Raw genomic sequence first — 19696 nt, forward strand, 5'->3', positions numbered from 1 at the left:
CCGCCCTCAAGAGAAGAGCGTCGTATGGATGATTCACAAACTGTAAACAACAAGTGTCAGAAAAAATGAAAAGATTCGCTACGTCGGCCTAGACTCTAGGGCCTAAACTATTTCAGCTTTGTAATGCAATTAGGAGTCGTAAACAAGTCGTAATTGTTATGGCCGAAGCTCAAGTTGGACCTAAACAATTACATTTTACACCGGGGTATTCTGAAATTGACGAATTGGTTGAAACACGTAAATTTGTAGTTGAAAAAGCACGTAGAAAAATGGCGAATTTGAAAAGGCAGCTAGAGGAAAGCAGGTTTGTTTTGAGCGGCTGCGGGAATGAATGGGTTGACCCCCTAGGCCTATCCATATACAGTAGCTAGGCCTAGGCCCAGAGACCACAATTCTATTCATATTCATACTGTCCTAATATACTGTTTTGATTTATGACCTTGACCTGCCAAGAATGGACAGTAGGCCTGCTGGAATCATCAACTTGATTAAACTGATAAATTGATTATAGCCTAGCCTAAATTAATTTAAATGTGATATGTTATAATGTTTTCTCTCTTTTACAGAATGAAGGATGGTAACTCTCAGAATGGCTCATTTACTGATATGTATGGAGGAACTGAACCGTCTGTTAATGAAGAACTAAAACAAAGGCTGTCTCCCCTCAAATCACGATATAAGCAAGGTTGTAATATGAAGCAAGGTTGTAATATGAGTATAATATAAGTAATACAGTACCCTAATGATATCTCCTCCACACTAAAAAAGAAAAACAACTCAATACATCCCATGATGAACCTAACACTCTCAATATCTCCTCCAAAAAGTTCTAAAAACAGTAATAAAACAATTTTTTTACGACAGAACCAAGAGAAAGTCCAGCTGTAATAAACCATCAGCAATCAAGTTCTCCGAACAGTTCGTGGGTTGGTAACCAAGACAACGGGCAACATCAACAAGGCTCCAGTAATGTACATTCTCAAATTTTCCATTCAGGGTATAGTCCTATTCATCCAAATTATGGCCCCAGTCAGCCAAATTTTGGCCCTGTACATCCTGGGATCAGTACCCCTCAGTCAGGTTACGGCGCCCTCTTAGTACCTCTATTCTCAGAGCCAACACAGCTAAGATCACCACTGCACAATAATGTCTCGGAACCGGCTCAAAACAAAAACACTGCAATGAATTCGTCTAAAGATGAAGGATGTCAGACATCAGGACCAAAAGAAATGACAACAAGAATCGTCCAAGTTGAGAAAAGCTTCAATATACCAGACTTGGAAGAGAGTATGCCAAAGTTACTATTTGAACTCTCATCATCCAAAGATTTAAATAAAGAGGTTTGTTTTGATTTGAAGAATTACATTATCTTGTCTACTTGTACGGTTTGATATTGAGTGTAATAAAACTAGGTTAAAACATGTTACTTCATAAACTATTTAACATGTTTTTTCTGAAGTTATTAAAAAAATAAAGTTCTTTATGTTATTTTGTTTTACTTACAGTTAGCTGAGAAGTTAGAAGAGGCTGAATCTGAAATAGAATCGATGAAACTGATGCAAGACCTGGCTGAAGCACAAATTGCAGCTCAGATAGCTGCTAAAGGAGCGGGTACTGTCTTTCTCATCCTTTTCCACACATCATACCAATCATAATCGGTATTAAAAAAATCATGTTGATATAACAATTCAATGTAACTCAAGTCATTTTCTCTTCAACATCACCAGTAACAGCATTATCATTATATATTCAAAATAATGGTTATTATTCATATTTTTTAACTACAGCAATTGTAGATGAAATATACACAGCTCAGAAGGAGAGAGATGAAGCAGTGATGGGTCGATTGAGGCTAGCCAATGAGGAACGAGACGAAGCATTGGCGAGGTCAAGGCTTGGTGAAGGTGACGGGTCAGATTCAGGGACTGATGTCAACTCCAATGATGAAGAGTTCTTTCCTGGAAACAATGTCAGTTTACTAGCTAATTATCTTTTTAATTCAATACACAATTTAATGCCACCTGAAATGTTATACAGTTGGGCCTCTTAATACTGGACTCACTGAAAACTCTGAAACTCTCCTAAAACTGGACTTTTCTGTCCAAAAGGTCCCAAATTATTTGTTTTCATTAAAAACAAATTCCAGAAATTAGACAAATGTACTTTAACAATCGTTTCTTGTTTGCATCACAAGTTAAAACTAATTGACACAGAACAGATGGTGATTCAAGATTGCCACAGACACAATAGAAAATGAAAACACTTTATTTTATCATTAATATATATTTATACTTTTCAGTCTGTTTCTGACCTACTTGGTAAAATCAAACATGCAGAATCTGGCCAAGAAGTTGACCGGTACGGCTCGTCCATTATAGACAAAATATCAAACACCAAAGACCGCAGGAAGCACATTACCTCAGAAGAAATGCGAGCCATTATACATGAAAGAGATGTAGCCATTGCTAAGGTAAAATATTACACAATAGTTCCAGGTTTGGGTAGGTCGGGGGTCAAAGGATGCAAATTTGTTGGTCATTCAGTTATTCCCCTTTCATATACTCCCATGGCAGAATGTGATTGTCTAAACATTAGGTTATTGGTAGTGGTCCATTACCAATCCATAATCGCAATAAGTTTCTGACTTTAGAGTGAAGGAACTGATATTAAGGGGTCCTCTTTGAATTTAAATAAAATGCATATGCAACAATTTATCTGTGTTTAAAATAATAAATATAAAACAAATCAATTAAAATTCAGATGATAAAATCATTAATTAAAAAATCTCTAAATTTCCATTGTGGATGGAGCTTGTCTATAAAATCAATCAACATTGATGTACTGTATTTAGTAGAAAGTGTCCACGCCAGTTCTTAAATTTAATGATTGAAGTTTCATTAAAATTTCATTAATAATTTATTTGAGTGCTAATCAATCAGGCCATTGTTTATTATTAAATAGCTGTCAACGGTGATTACACGGACATGTCTCATCTAAAAATTAGTTAAAACTTGTGTTTTCATCCAGAATTTATCTTTAGAGGTATACTTGGTGAGTTTGGTTGAATTGTATAAAGATGTAACCACATTTTTCACTAAAATGCTGCACGTTATCTATATGCCTGTTATGACCTCCTTTATTATGAAGTAGTATTTCTATTGAATTGAATAATGTTTACAACATCAATGTCATCATCACCTTATGATTTTCTGTAATATGGTTGAATGACAGGTTCTCCAATTATAAGGTGTTGAAACTAATAAACTAAATTCATTGATTATATTTATTTTCTTACCACAAATACAGTGTATGCTAAACATACAAACTTCTGAAAGATGAAGTGAAACTAAAGAAAAGAAAGTAAATCATCAAATTTATTTAGCATTTTAATATCACATGCAAACAGGTGTCAGCCAGAGTTCTCACCATCGTGCCAAGAGTGCCGGTTGGCAACCAGGGATTTGAACCATACACCTTGTTATTACTGACTGCTGCTAAAATTCTACAGTTTCACAGGTGTCCATGTTCACAGGTTTTTTGGTGTTTGATCTTTTACTGCCCTCTATAGTTTTAACACACATGTTTTAATATCCTGAACCATGGAGGAATTGCCGGAACATTATATAATAACTATTATATAATGAACAATGGAGAAATCTATAGGCCTTCTTCTCCATGCGTCAGTGCTAATAAAAACAAATTTTACTCAAGGTACTTTGGCAACAAATGTAAAGTTCAAGACTTTGAAGTAGATTTGAACCAAGCTGAGACCACACAGGCAACCCCACATGTACCATATTCAAATTGTCTAACACCACCCTCCCTCTCTCTAAAATTTATCCTTAAACTAATTTCAAAGATAATGTTTGCTACTTTGTATTAAAGCGGATTTGAACTAGAGACTCTGTGATTGAAAGCCATGCACTCTACAACTCTACCACTTTATGTAACACCACCCTCTATAGTTGAGCAAACACTCTTATCTAGGCTCTAGGTGAATGACTGGCAATTTGAGCTGTTTCGCCTGAAGCAAGCTTTGAAATTGACAAAAGGCAAATATTTGCACTTTGAAACCTTTTGTTCATATCATGAACCTTGCCTCACTACTCTTTCGAGTGAATTGCGTTTTCTAGGTTTTTCATATTCAAATTTACCATTCTAAAAAGCGACGGGAAAATACCGTACTGATTAATATATATTGGCAAATATAATATTGAAAAAATTTCATAAATCAATAAAACATGTTGCGTTAGAGTGGGAACACAATTAAACATTATGTTAAATCATATTCACGATTTTAAACTAAAATGCTAATGTGAAGGAACTGAAAGAAAATTATGTAAGTAGGTGATCTATTATAAACACAGATGTATGAATTATAATTTAATACACTTGTTGTTACCAAAGTCCTATGTAGTAGAGTCAACAACTAACATGTGCACATAATAATCAAGTTTTTAGAAGTGTAGGATGTTAGGGTATTGGTTCATATATTGATGTTAATGGGGAACTTGCGATTGCGTTTTGCTTAGCAACAACTTAGGTCAAGTTATTTCATTGTATGCACGCCGGTTTGGACAAGGTTCCTCGCTCTATTCCAATGACATGTAAATTTGCAAATCCTAGATTGTCGGTCGTCTCAAATCGAAAGCTCCACAAAAGTTACTGGCCATTAATAGCAGAGAAACAAGCAATTGAAAAGTGTAACAACTAGACCACCTCATTTGGAATTTTTCCATAAAAAACACTGGAAAATCTCTCTAAACTTGAATTTTCTGAAGGTCCAACATTCATAGGAAACTTAGATATATATATATATATAAATAGAAATGAAATTCACAAAGTGTGCTACTAAAAACTTGATTATCAATATTGTAAAATAAAATCAATATAGGAGTAGGAAGTTCATTGCAAAAATATTAACAAGTTAGCTGCAGTTTAAGTTGACTAAAATAAATATACATTTTTCTACAGTAGTTTTACTAGTTTTTGTTCAAAATATTAATTTTCCTACTTAATGATATTTATCTTTAGTGCAAGAAGCTGGAGAGGCAAGTAATTGAAAATTACCGTGCCAGTGAGGGCACCTCAAGTAAGAACAAAGAACTTCAGGATTTACAGGTAAGGTTCATATCTATTATACCGATTTTGGTGTTGGTTTACTCCAGTGACACTCCTTATTGCTCACATTTCTCACAGATTTTTTCATTTTTCGTTTTAAATTAATCAAATAATATAATATATCTGAAATAAAGAATAATTAAAATAAAGAATAATTTTAAAAACAATTATAATTATAAGGTGTTTCTACTTTGAAGAAAAAATCATTTTCTATTCTGATTATAATAAAAGTTCTAAAAAAAGAAACTACCAGTTTCAAATGATTCCTGTTGCTGCTCTCAACACAAAGACGTATAACTTTATATGTTGGGTGCCAAACTTCAGAAGATATGCATTTACAAATACGAGTGAACATGTACTTTACTTGTAGAATACATTTGTAATTTTAGAATTTTGTTTGTTTCTGTACATATCAAACAACATAATGACCAGAAACTTAATTGTAGATTAGAACGCATTTTAGAATGTAATTATTGTGCATCAGCAGCGAGTTCAAATTGTTGATTCGGTCTGTATTGATAGTTAAACAGATAGTGTACATTGCTGGACTAACTGCCAACGGGTCTCATAAAACAAATACCGCATAAATGTCAATTTGGAAAAGAAATTTGTCAACAACTGTAGAACCAGGAGCAAAGATCATTCAATTTGTTTATAAATATTGTCTCTGGACAATTATCTTTGTAAAGACAATATTTTATGTCTAACTTTACTTATTGAAGTGTATGATAAATGTTGTAGTGATTTTTCAAGTAAATATACATAGTATTGTATATATTGCTACTCTGTGTCAACTTGTTCTGTCTGTATGTCATCATAATACATGTAAATATTAAATTATTATTGACTAATATTTGAATACAAATTAGTGATAAGTTTGTAGGCATAGTTTGAAAAACAATCAAGTCTTCGTTTAGTTAGAACTACTCAAGATAGACAGACATACTTTTACATTTTTGCAGTTCTCACTTTCCTAAAGTCTCCTTGTTTTATAAAAAAAGACAATATTATAACAGATACAAATCACTAAATGTTCATTTAGAATTCAGAAGAAAAAGAATATTTGAAATAGAATAGAAACTTTAGCAAAGCAAAAGAACAATTATTGATTTTTGGACTTGAGAGACGACGACATCACATTTAGTAATCTCCACTTTTAACCTACTGAACTCGCATGATGCAATATTTGCCTGATAAATACGGAAGTGTTATCTGAATATGACCTAGCAAAAGCGAATAAATCTACAATCCAACGAAGCTGCTGAGCGCGGCAATCCAACTAACGTAAACATGGCTGTTGGAACGGAAATTGGACTAAAGTACGGTTGTTGATTTCACTTGATAATTACACATATCAGTTCGTATCTGTATTTGATGTTGTACTAGACTAACTGCCAATGGGGTGTCTAGAACAAATACAGCATAATGTATGTCAATTTGAGAAAGAAATAATTGTCAACAATTTAAAAAGCAAGAGTAAAGATCATTCAATTTGTTTATAAATATTGTCTCACGACAATTATCTTCATTATGACAATATTTTATGTCTAACTTTTGTGTTTGTATGTGTGTGATAAATGTTGTACTGATTTTTCAAGTAAATATACATGGTAAACACTATTGCTTTTAGGTATTCTATGTCAACTTAATTAATATGTTTGTATGTCATCCTAATACTATATTACATGCAAATATGAATATTGGTATATGTTGTAAATATTTACTTCTGATAAATTGTATATAAATCTGTTCTATCTACAATGTTTGTGTACATTACTGAAAAATTCATACATTAAAATTGGTTTTGGAATAAAATATCTATAAATATAATTATTAATATGATATAAATTAACTCTGCTGGGTGGTGAGGCATCTACAGTACCTCATGTGCCTCATGCTGGCTACGGCCCTGTAAACATTCCATCTTTGTAGGATTTTTAAGTGAGTAATCAAAATCTAATCTAAAGTGTAGTAAATCCATTCTGCTGTAAGTAACTGGTGGTTTAAAGTATATAAGTAAGTGTCTAATGTTTTATTTTGAACTACATCTGCAGCTAGCTTATCAACTATTTTGCCCATATAGAGCAGCACCAGCTTGAAAAGACCAGTACATCATACTTGTAAAGAGCATTTAATTATATAAGAGGAGACTTAATACTTGTACAAAAGCACGGACAATTAACCAATTAGCGATAGTACTAATCACCAATAATCTTCTATTACAATTCATTGTATAGTCTTGACACTTTTATACAATTAACTTTCATTCATTTGATCAATTTCTTTTGGGCTGTTTAGATTTAAATAACAGTTTAAACCTTGTTGTATTTACTGTAAAAATAAATGCATTTGTTTGTTGGCCTATAGAGTAAACATATAGCCTGGTAAACCTGGTTAGCCCAGGGCCTAAGGAAAGTTTGTAAAAGTTACAAACTAAAATAAATGTTGTTTTATAGTTTAGTTTATCAGCACCATCAGGGAGTGATTTTGAAAAGCTTGAATATTATACAGACAAATAGAAAAGTCAAGAAAGATTTCTAATCAAATATCTTGTTTAAACTATTAGTCTTGGTCAATTTACACTGCAAATCTGGCTGAAAATGAACACAATAGGTTTTCTGACTTATGGACTAACTTTAAAGGGATCATGGAATAAAAGTAAATTTGAATTTCTGCCCGAATGAACTCTCTTGTTTGCCAATTTGTTGGTTCAAGTTTCTGCTTCATATGCCTGATTGTATTGGCTCAACAGCTTCTTGTCGTCATGTTTAAAAAAAAAATGTTTTCCATTTCACTAAGCAAAGTACACATTCTTATTAGAATCATACTTAAAAGACTAAGACAAATTGACATATAATTGGAATGTTTACCAATGCTTAAGTTTCTGAACACACCTTAGCAGATCCCATTCAGGGCTTCCCAATCAAGAGGTACACATTTAAAATTACGGCCGTAGAGATTGGTCGTAAACAGATCTATTGTGTTCAAAGGTTATGTGAGATTTTTTTTGCGCGCTGTTTTTCAACCATCACATTGTGTAATCAGTGGACCAGTGTTTGCTGTATCCGTGACGACAGCAGATTTAGCCAACACCTGTGTTTACCTACGTGATTTGATATGAAACCGTCATTAGCATAATAACAAGGGGCAGAATCCTTGCACGGCTTTTAGCTAGATACTAGCAAAAGGACTAATGCTAACAGCGATCATGATGATGCTATTATATTTTCATGTTAATGCGGGTTGAAGTTTACAGAGCGTTGTTTTGTCACATTGAAAGCATGGGTAAATTCGTGTTCCATTTTGACGATGAGGTCAAGCATGTAAACCGAACAGAGGTCAAGGAATGTCCATGTATGTAGGTCAATGACCTGTGAATACATTTAAGAATAATTCACTCTATTTTATTTATTTTATTTCCAAACCCAAACACCAGCAAAAGAAATTCTCCAATAACAGGAGGGTGAATTATACTGTAAAATACAAATTTGAAACACTTATGTTTAAAAAAAATATATATTGTTTGAATTTAATTTATCCCATAATGTTATTCTTTTGACTGCTGGTAAAATAGAAATATTTCATATTTGTTTAAAAATGAAATGTATGCAAATTAAAGGAAAGCTGTTCTTTAATATCCAGGTCCGTATACAACAAAATTAAATTGAAACATTACTTATTGTGTAGCACCATGTACATACTATGTAAATATTTGTACTGTATATAGTTAAATTTGAATTTTAATTATATTAAACTCATAAAAATGTGTAACTGAAAAGTTCAGACCAAAAATATGTATAAAAAGTCAATTTGTATAAAAGATATAAACTTTAGTCATAAATATGAACTGTATATAAAAGTACCGATAAAAATAAAAATATATGAAATGTAAATTTGTTTCAAGAAAATAAATTCAACTTCACTTGAAAATATAAATATATTTGCTTGTTGAAAAAAAAATAGAAAGCATAAATTTGTTTTGCAGTGAGAATATGAAAATGATTTTCTAGAGTAAATTTGCTTATTTTAAGTATCTGTCTTACAATGATAAGTACACATGCTTTGTGTGTATATTAACTCAATTCGGACAACTCTATGTTAATAAAAATATGTTAATTTCATATTGATTATATCTAACAATTGTATTTGATATTAATTTTAGGCCTATACTAGGACAAAATATAAAAGTTATGTAGATACGGAAATGTAAAAACATTAATAAATGGATATCAGTGTTTTTCCGAATCTGGAATAAATTAGCTCCCAACCGGAATTACATATTTTTCTACTAGTAGGTATTGGTTAGGCCAAAAAAATAGCAATTTAATCTTATATTTTGTCTATTGTATTGATAAAGTACTATATTTGTAAACTAAAGTATTTAGATACATTTTAAATCACCTGGCATAATTGAAGTTTGTACAGTACCTGTAAAATAATTTCAATTAATTATTTAATTACTAATTTGTTGATTAATAATAGACTTAATTATGAACCAACAATTTTTGGAATGACTGTGGTTTTGAAAAGGTAAGCTACCTCTAATTCAACAACAGCGATTGTAAATCCTACCCGCAGCAAATGATCAAATTACACGTGAAAACGCTAATACCCTTCTTTTTACTTGCTCAAACATTTGACAAGAATTGCTGAATTTATCTTATAATAGCAACTAAGGTCGTAATTGCTTGAAGGAGAATAATACGTATGCAGCTACCAAATTGTTTTTTAAAAGCAAATCGTTTAGACAATTACAACCATTGCTTAACTTTGCCTATAGCTCTATTTCTATTCAATTCTGTAATTATGGTGTTATTTGGTGTAAAATAATTACAAGAAACTTGCTAGATTAAACAACTATTGTAAGTTTTACATTTTATGATATTGTAATAGAAATAATAGTTAAAGTCCCATTCTCTAGGTTTTTTTAGATCTAATTTAAGGTCACAAACTACATTTAAGGTAAAAATAAATACTATATGGTCCTATTTAAATGGTTAAAAATGTGAAAAATAAGTCGATTCTAATAATGTAAGCGGCCTGCTATAAATCCCACAATGCATTGTGCATATTTTAGTTTTTCTTCTGTAATTCACCAACTTTCGATCGATCATGAAGGCCAAAAACAAGAACCGTAACTTTTCAGCAAAAATACCAAGTTTCCCCCAATTTGTATTCACGTATTCTGGCAAAAACAGAAAGACAATTAATGCAGCAACTAGACGTCATGCTAGGCCTATAGCTAGCGTACGATGTTTGTACGTCACTGCTGTTTACCAGCTAGGCCTACAAAACTAAGCCTAGTTAGGCTAGGCCTAAAGACCGTCTATGAGAGGACATTCACTGTGAGCTACTTAGGTAGTGCATTGTTTCTCTCTTTTTATCATAATTTACCATAAAACATACAAGGAAAAGACAAGGAATGACCTGGTTTAAGGTTTTTAAAGTAATATATATGCATTATTTTTACAAAAAAATTGTAGGGAATGGTCTAATATTTTGTTATAGTAAATTGAACTACTATGTGTAAATTTCACAATCAGATTGCTAGTTTAGTATAGTTAATTTTAATATATTAATCCAAAGGAAAATTATTGAAAAAATGACAATTCTGTGGCTGAATCTCAATGGAGATACAAATAAAATAAGCAAAAACCTAAATCAAACTGATAAAGTAAAACAGTCAGAAAAATTAGCAGAGACCACTAGTCCTTCATCAGCACTGCAACCAAGTGAGTGTACTTGGATAGACAATATAAAGCTATACTTTATTGAAATGCATCATCTCCTTTTGCTTTCTTAGTACTTGTGATTTGTTGTTCAGATTTTTAAAAATGTGGAAAAGTAATACAGGAAGTCGTTGGGAAATATAATAGACTATCAGTATTATATTATATACTTAGTACTGACTAAAGTAATAAACAAATGAGATATACAGATCTAATTGGGACTGTTGTGTTGTTTGCTTCTATTCGGCAGGTACACATTGCTTATGGCCTTGCGTACATTTTATAACTTCCAGTTATTTACGCCAAAACTTCATTACACTTACTAGATTAGTTCATTTGTAGTTACTTTAATAATGAACGAAAAATATAGTTCAGTAGTGAAGAATTACTGCAGTAGCTGCAGTAAAATATGACCCACCTAGTTCTAGTTGAATAACCGTTAAATTATGATGAACTTATTGAGGTACATACTTTGTGGTAAAAGACATAGCTGTCCGATTGTTGGTTTAGCTTCACTTGTATTGTTTAAGGTGTTGATTGGCACGGCATTACGATCGAAAGACTTACTTTCAATATCGCAATAAGAAGCTTTAGAAACCTTTACAGGTGGTTAGATTATTGCAGCTCGCTCCAACCCTGTGGCTCTCGACCCGCTGTACTACCATTGTCATCTCCCAACAACAGAACCAATCAAATTTTAATGGTTAGCAAATTGTTAACTTGATTGTTGTATTGAAAACTTTTCAATAGTCGAAGTAATTGTATGCAGCACAATTATTTTCAATGCCTTGTATATTGCGTTTTATTCTTTTACGTAGTTTGGTTTCTTTTCTTTTTTTTCCAAAATTAGAGTTGGTTTGCGTAGTCTATTGTGCAACTTTATGATTGGTTATATTGAATTTTGTACCTCAATTGATGTTTCACAAAGCAAGAGTTTCTGTATGGTATTATTAAACCACAACACCTTTGGAATAAAATTCATAAACTAAACTATAAAACACTGTTAAGTACTATTTTTATTTTCAAGAATTTTGCAAACAAATTACAATATAACTTATATAACTTTAGAGTGATAGTACAAAACAAACAAATTCAGACACCAACACAAACCTGGTAATGATGAGGAGACAACCAACACCAATGGGGACCTTAACCATACCCCTACCCGCACCCTTTCTGATGCCACTGTGTTACATTTCTTTTCAAAGATATTTTTAAATATTTTATTATAAAGATAGGAAACTACAACACTACTACAATGTAGTATTATTCTAAAATTATTACTAATGTAAATTTTATAAACTATAAAAGGACCAAGTTGTGGCTGCACAGTAGAGGAGGCACAGGCCTGTACACCTTTCAATGAATAGTAGTAAAGAACTAGAAGACACAGGCCTAGAAAATGTAAAGCTTTAATCATAACATAACCACTATATTATTTAACAGAATACTTCATATAGATGTTTAACAAAATAAACTCACCCTAAGTTGAGTATAAAGCTGAATAATAATGTGAAGAATACTGACAAAGCAGCAGACAACTGTTCTACCCTTCATAGTGGCCATGTTAGAATGAACATATGATAAATCAGTGCCTGGATATTTAAATTAGCTAATTTGAATACTTATTTACTAATTTAGCAAATCTGTACTAGATTAAACAAATTAAACAAAATTACATTAAAACAAATCTTTTCTATAATATATTATATTTAATTATTTTTAATTTAAATACTTTTGTTTATAACTTAATTTAAATCATATAAATCATAAATAGAATTTCCACAACAACATAATGTTACATATTGATATTCATACACATGCTTACATTATAGAATGTTTTTTTTATCATTCCTATTTATGTGGTATGCTCAATATTTATTACCAATAATTTCGTCTACCACCACATGTTATTTCTCACATTAAATATAATCTTGAAACTAAAACATGAAATCACAATTGAAGTGAAAGAGTTCAGTATATTTTTATTGCCAAAATCAATATTTTAGTGTGTTTTTGTTGAATATGAATTTATTAATTTTTTCATCTTTTTTTTTACATCTTTTTTAGTAAAAGAAATTTTATTTTTTATCCAATTCTGATTCACTTGATTTTAACAATAATCGAACACTTTCATTACATATAGTATTTTAAATTTTTTTTTAAAACACAAATTGGATTAGTTTTATTCCAACAAAATGAATTTATACAATAATCATGTACATAAAACTAACAATGTCACACTTTTTTATAAATTCAATCTTTTTAAATTTAATTTTGTTATGTCTTTAGGTCCCTAATGATCAGCTTCGGCTGGATGGACCACTCTCATAAAATATTGTTGAAATTAATAATAAACAAATAAATAAAGTAAATTCTCAGCATTTTGTATGTACTTCCCCACTGTGAGTGTCACAATCTTCAGGAAATTTTACTAATTACCTAATAATTACTTTTTTTAGATAAATTAATTTCTAATTAGTTTTTAGATATCGTTGGTCTCTAGAACGTTATTATTTTCTCATCTTGTCTCCAACATTTGCGATGCCAATTATCTAAAAAATAAAGAAAAAAACAATTATTAGTTTAAATATCTACCTAAGAGGAAAGCAATTATTAAATTTAAAAAATACTTTTTTTCCTATTTTAATTTATACATTATTGTTATTATACATATTTCTTTTAAAATATGCAGTACACAAAAAGATGATTGTACATCTTACTTTTAAAAAATGAAAATTTAAGAAGAAAAAGAAATTTAATCTATACTATTAAATTCGAAATAATTTTAGACAGATGATCAGAATAAATTATTGACCATTTTGCGCCAGGAAACTAAAATCAATGAGAGAGAGCAGTTGAGACATACATTGACTTTTATATTGAAACGCAACAAGGTAAATAAGGCTTGGGCGACGGCGGCGGCGGCATGCCCAGGGTGCCACTTTACAGCTATCTATTGACCAATAATCCAAACTTAATGAACGTTTTCTGGCGTTATAATCCTTGTAATGAAACACGCTGAATTTCTCGCGTCGTGAGAATGTTTACACTAAAAGGCATATGTTGCCAATGATTAATATATTATTGAAGTTTTGAGAATTTAATAGTAATATAATCTGTCTGCCTGAAACTGTTGAATTTCTGTCTTATTAAGACATTTCAATTCATTCAGTTAACATTTACTTAGAGTTGTATTCTTAGTTAACAATGTCAAATAATACATAGTAACAAATTATCTACTTTTTAAATAAATTCAGTCAACAAGTCTTACAAATATTTTACTTTGCATGAATAGGTTACATTCAAAATGGCATTTTGTTTAGCAAATATTTAACAGGTAGAATTCATAGAACAAATTTGTGTTCTTTTTGGAAAATTAGTTGATCTATTTATAGAACTTTGCACTGAAATAGTAAGTATTTTCTTAAAATTGCACAGTGAAGTACATAAATGTATTCATGTTTTCTCAGAATATACAAAATAAATAAACAATTTTACTGCCATTCTTTGAACACACTTTTACATTATTTCTATTATGTAATTTTAACATTATTTTATTGACTAATAGTTATTAATTTATAAATTATAAGCTTCAAAGTTCTTCATGCCATTAATCAAATTTTCATTTTCTATTCTGTTCAGATTCAACTTCAATCCACGAGACAGGAACGTGACATGGCTATAACCAAATCCCGCAAACTCGAGGAAGAATTGCAAAACCTCAGGATGTATTATAGGTATTTTGCAAAATGTTATAAAATAAGAGTTATTATAAAATTTATTAATTGTTAATTAATTTTATAATTGTTTATTTATTCAAATGTTTTTTTGGGGGGACAATACATCTTTAACACATTTTATATCATTTTCTATTTACTAGTTTACACAAGTCACTATCGCAAGAAGCAAATCTCAGAGACCAATTCAACAATACTCTTGGAAGCATAGAGGAACAAGTCAAAGCCAGAGATGAAGTACTTATCAAAGCACAAACAGACAAGAATCACCTGACGACACAGTTGAAGATGTCGTTGGACGAGAGGAACCATGTTGCCAGTGAGTTACAGCAAAGCGCTGTAGTGCAGAGGGAGTTGAAGCAGAAATGTGACAAGTATGTTTTTAGTTTAAACATTGTATTGTTTGAATTTTCACATTACATCATGATGCTAAAAATAGAATTTGCCAAGCATGTTTCTTGCTTTCTATGCTCCTTTTTTATTTTTTAATAGTCATCCAAAAGTCGTCATCCTAATTTTTTTTTTGCCAATGTAATATTATTAGACCAAGCTTATTGAAATGGAAAGTATGCATATTTCTGACATCACGCTTACTAATATTATTTATGTATTAAATAAGGGCTGTAATAATAAATCGTATGCCCTCTGTCAATTTCTTCACTTTGCCAAGTATTCCACTTAGTGTTTAATTTATCTGTTTATTTTTAATATTTAGCAATGCTGGTAATACCTACTCTTTAAGACATTATTAATATTATAACATGAAAGATATCATTCCATATTAATTTGAATAATAGTTTTTAATTACTAATCTGTGTGAACTGTCATACCGTCATTATACCGTCATTATACCAATATCAACTGGTTATAATTAATATGTTATATGATACTAACAGCTGCTCCCGATCATACTCTTTTAATTTTTCCCAAATTATAATTGGGAACAAAATCATAATCTTTTTGGGAATAACCATACTGACGACGAAACTTTGTAACTGTGAGAAGCGGTCATGTGCGTAAATAAGACCGTACCTATAAGCCCCCTTTGTGCAGGTCATCACGCTTGAATGAACATGTGTGAACGAAACATGCTATTTAGATTTTCGTGGTATTATTAAATTAAGAATATATACGGTAAGTGATACTTAATAGTACGTATGGTTTGTTAGACAAACTGAATTTAAATCAGTTTACTTAAGAAAGTCAAATCGTGTGTAGTGTGAGCTGATATTTATTAATAATACTAAATTATTTGAAATCATTAGTTTTCCCTCGGGTGTGTTCATTAAATAACTTGTATATATTTAATCTTGTTCGACCAATTTCAGATGTAACAATATTATGCATGAAGTGGAAAATAATATACAAAGTAATATCAGTCCACTTGTATATTTGTAGGTGGATGGATATAATTATTGAAAAGAAATGCATTGCAGTTATTGATAAATTTTACCAATAATTTAAAAAAAAAAGATTTTATTTGGTTTTCTGCCATCAATTTGTAAATTTAATCAATCTCAAACATTTCAGGCAAAAAGTTTCCAAAAAGATTATCCATTAATATGAATATAGATCTCGTGGCTTGGCTTATATGAACAATACAAAGCATGTTTAAAGGCATGTACAATTTTTAAAGTACAGTAGCTTCATTTCGCTGGTTAAGGCTTCTTCTGTGAATAAAATGTCTGTGTATACAACATTTACAAAAGATCATGGAAGAATAAGTCTTCTCTGTGAGTTTATTGACTAAAGCTGTATGGAAATCATTATGATATATTCTTCACATTATTACTTTGTCCTATTCATATTTAAGTTTTTTGTGTTTTTTTGTATTACTAATATTATTTTATTTGATAATTTCAAATAAAGATTTAATTTGACTGTTCGGTCTGACCCTGCCCCATATTTAGAATCCATCTAGTGAACTGCATTCAATGATGCCAGTATATATTTCTATTATTCTTCGGTTTATGGCATGTAGGTGGAAAAATGTTTTGTTGTTTTCAAACAAGACTTCAATAGCTAAAGATCATATTCTGGTAGCTTTTGTATGTACTATTGTTTCTTTGTTTTTCTTTCTTACAGACTTGAGCGACTTGTTGTAGTTTTGAGGAAGAAGCTAGCTGAAGGCAATATAACCACTATCAATTGAAAGAAGAAAGTTCAAAAACTTAATGCCTTATTATGATGTTTTCATTTTTCTAAGCAACAGTGTAATTTTAGATATTTCATTCCATAACATTTATTTACATACTTTTAAGACATGAAAAATGAGAAATGATTGGTATTTATTGCCGATCAGAAAATAAAGTTAAGTGCTTAGAAGATTATTTTCTTGTGTTTGGTATGCCTAAAGCGCTGTCTACACTATCAAAAAAATGTGATGTGCCCAAATATGATATATCATCACATTTGTTTGTTATATAACATTTTTATAGTGTAGACAGAGCTTAAGGAAAAATACAAAATGTTGTTTGAAAATAAATTAAGAAAAGCATTTGAAAATATATACCAAATAAAAAAAATGATATTAAAAAAGAAAATAAATTGTTTGTATTTGCCAAAAGGATGTATAATGTGTATAATTTGTTATTTATTATTGATTAATATTGATTGGTATTGATTGAAATGGATTGATGCATATTAACATTTTCACTATTGATAATGAAATACATTAGATTTACGTTACCAGAATTAGAATTAGTATATCAATTTTATCTAAAATCTTTGATTGAATAAGGATTTATTGATAATACGATATTGAATTTAATTGATTATTGATTTGTAATCAGCAACTCTACTGCTAATATTTCTAAATTTGAGGTCATGTGACAATTCTCAACAATTATTGCGCAATTGCATATATATATCAGTTATTTAATATATGCGAAAATAAAATTGATTTTGGCATTTTTACTAAAAATTTGGTGTAAAAGATAACATAGGTATAGTGTATATTATTTTCTTTGTTATTCGTAAACAATTTTACATTTTTTGAGGGTTTAAATTTTATATTTGTTAAATTTTAGTACTTAGTTTAGATAAAGAAGTCATTAATTTTGGTCTACAAATGAGATATAAAATAATATTAAAATACCGTCCAAGATGCCTTGAAAAATCATTCCAGTTATATTGTATATAGTGAATGCCATTCCAAAGAAATTGCTTTATTATTATGATATTACATTCCGTTCATATTTATTCACTATTCTGATTTGTATTAATAACTTTGCCGTCCGTTTTTACTTTAAAATTACATAAATATTAAAATAAATTATTATTTTTCGTTTAAACATTACTGTTGTTATTGTTAAACATGATAAGCACAGTAATAGTGGATTAACTGTAATGTTAGATGGCTACTTAAGTATTCATTGTAAAATACATTTTCTACATTTTATAAGAGAATCATTGATAATATAAAATCTTTCCACGTTAGTTTTCAAAAAAGACAAAAAACAAAACAGTATTCTTCACCTTGATTGATTCGTTCAACTTGTCATGATCATGTGCATTTATGTAAAGAAAGATAATATTTTGGTTTTGTTAAGTTAACAAAGAAGGTGACGCGTTAAAGTTTTAGTTGACGCGTTTATGTTTCAGTTGACGCGATGTGACAACATACCGCAAACTTAGAATGTCCTGTATATTTATTCGTAATACCATTACTTATACATTTTGTTTGCATTAGGAAATTTGTTCGAATTGAATATTACTTTAATATATTTACTTTAACTTGCTTACTTTGAATTTTATTATTTGAATATGTAAATTTAGTTCGAAATATGTAAATTTAGTGAAACAACAAAAAACCTGTTATTTACATTTTGTTTTTGAGAGTACTAAAGAAGGATATTAAAATTATATTTTGTTTCATTTTCTTTATTAACCATGAAACTTAGTAGCAGTGTTTACATAATGAGCTGCAGGTAGTAATAAATTATAGAAATGTACAATTGTGTGTTTGTGCGTGTTTATGTCTCCAATCATGGCGCTATATCAATTTTTTTTTTCATTTCATTTATTTCTATATCATCATCGCAGCCTTAGCTGAATTACAAAGATAGTTACATTTACTCAATATTAAAATTTGTATAAAAGTATAAAACCAATGTTTCATACCGTACTTCACTTCATTATATTCACTATAGGTCTAATTCTTATATAAGTTATAATTCTATATTCTAAAGTTTCATCAACAATTTTCGGATTATCTTTGAGTGTTTATTAATGTTTTCACCTAAAATTGCCCAAGCTTGGATTAAAAATACGGTGCAATATTTCTCATTTTAAATTTACCATTTTCATTCCGAAATTTCGTTTGAATAATTCGTTTGTTTTCTAAATATAAACACAGTTAACGTTAAAGTCAAGTATCATTTATTGTCATTTGTTTTTAAAAAAAACATAGAAATTCTGTTTGCTCTATTGCCGGAGCACAGTATATAAATTATAATAAATATACAATAAATATATCCAACGAACACAACACGAACTCAAAACAAAAAACATTACAAAAAGTGTCTACGTGATGTTTAAGGCTCTAATAGCTCCTGGAAAGAAAAAGCGCCGTGAGCCTATATTATAGCCTATTGCGCCAATTCCAAAACAATTAACAATGACGTAAGTCACTTTTATTAATGTTACGGTACATCCTGGTATTCGTAATTATAAATATATATCTAACAATGTCACGTTCAACAGGAACCGGTAGTACAAATATCAGTGACATGGTAATTTGGTCACGTTTACCAGGATACTCAGAACCGGTGGTAAAGTTCTAATATCATTGTCTTCGCAATATTTTGTTGCGTCGACTATTATAGAACAAGAATCCGGTAGTAGTTATTTTTAATATTGCTGGGGTGTTTTCAGGATGTTCATTTCAAAATAAATATTTATACTTTGTCTAGTCTGTGACTTGTTAATAATTGTGTTTAGTAACTCCACATATGAGCGCAAAATTCAAATAACCAACCAACACATCAGAACAGAAAACTAGTTTTTTCTCTCTTTTGTAGCGTAAACACCACTTTTATTCCACATTAATATCATGTCATCACCATAAAATCTAAATATTATTTTCATTTTTATCACGTGTTTGTT

General features: G+C 30.2%; 1 protein-coding gene across 1 annotated transcript; it reads left to right on the forward strand.

Annotated features, from left to right (window-relative positions):
• Positions 1 to 30: 30 nt before the first annotated feature.
• LOC144852097 (uncharacterized) lies at positions 31 to 18512 on the forward strand. The gene is made up of 10 exons (XM_078709805.1): positions 31 to 304; positions 567 to 685; positions 865 to 1340; positions 1506 to 1611; positions 1788 to 1969; positions 2300 to 2470; positions 5035 to 5121; positions 14496 to 14590; positions 14734 to 14964; positions 16676 to 18512. The coding sequence occupies exons 1-10, from the start codon at positions 159 to 161 to the stop codon at positions 16740 to 16742; spliced, it is 1680 nt and encodes a 559-aa protein (XP_078565931.1). The 5' UTR covers positions 31 to 158; the 3' UTR covers positions 16743 to 18512.
• Positions 18513 to 19696: the final 1184 nt, after the last annotated feature.

Source organism: Antedon bifida, chromosome 9 (assembly GCF_963402885.1).
Source record: "Antedon bifida chromosome 9, ecAntBifi1.1, whole genome shotgun sequence".
Lineage (NCBI taxonomy): Eukaryota > Metazoa > Echinodermata > Crinoidea > Comatulida > Antedonidae > Antedon > Antedon bifida.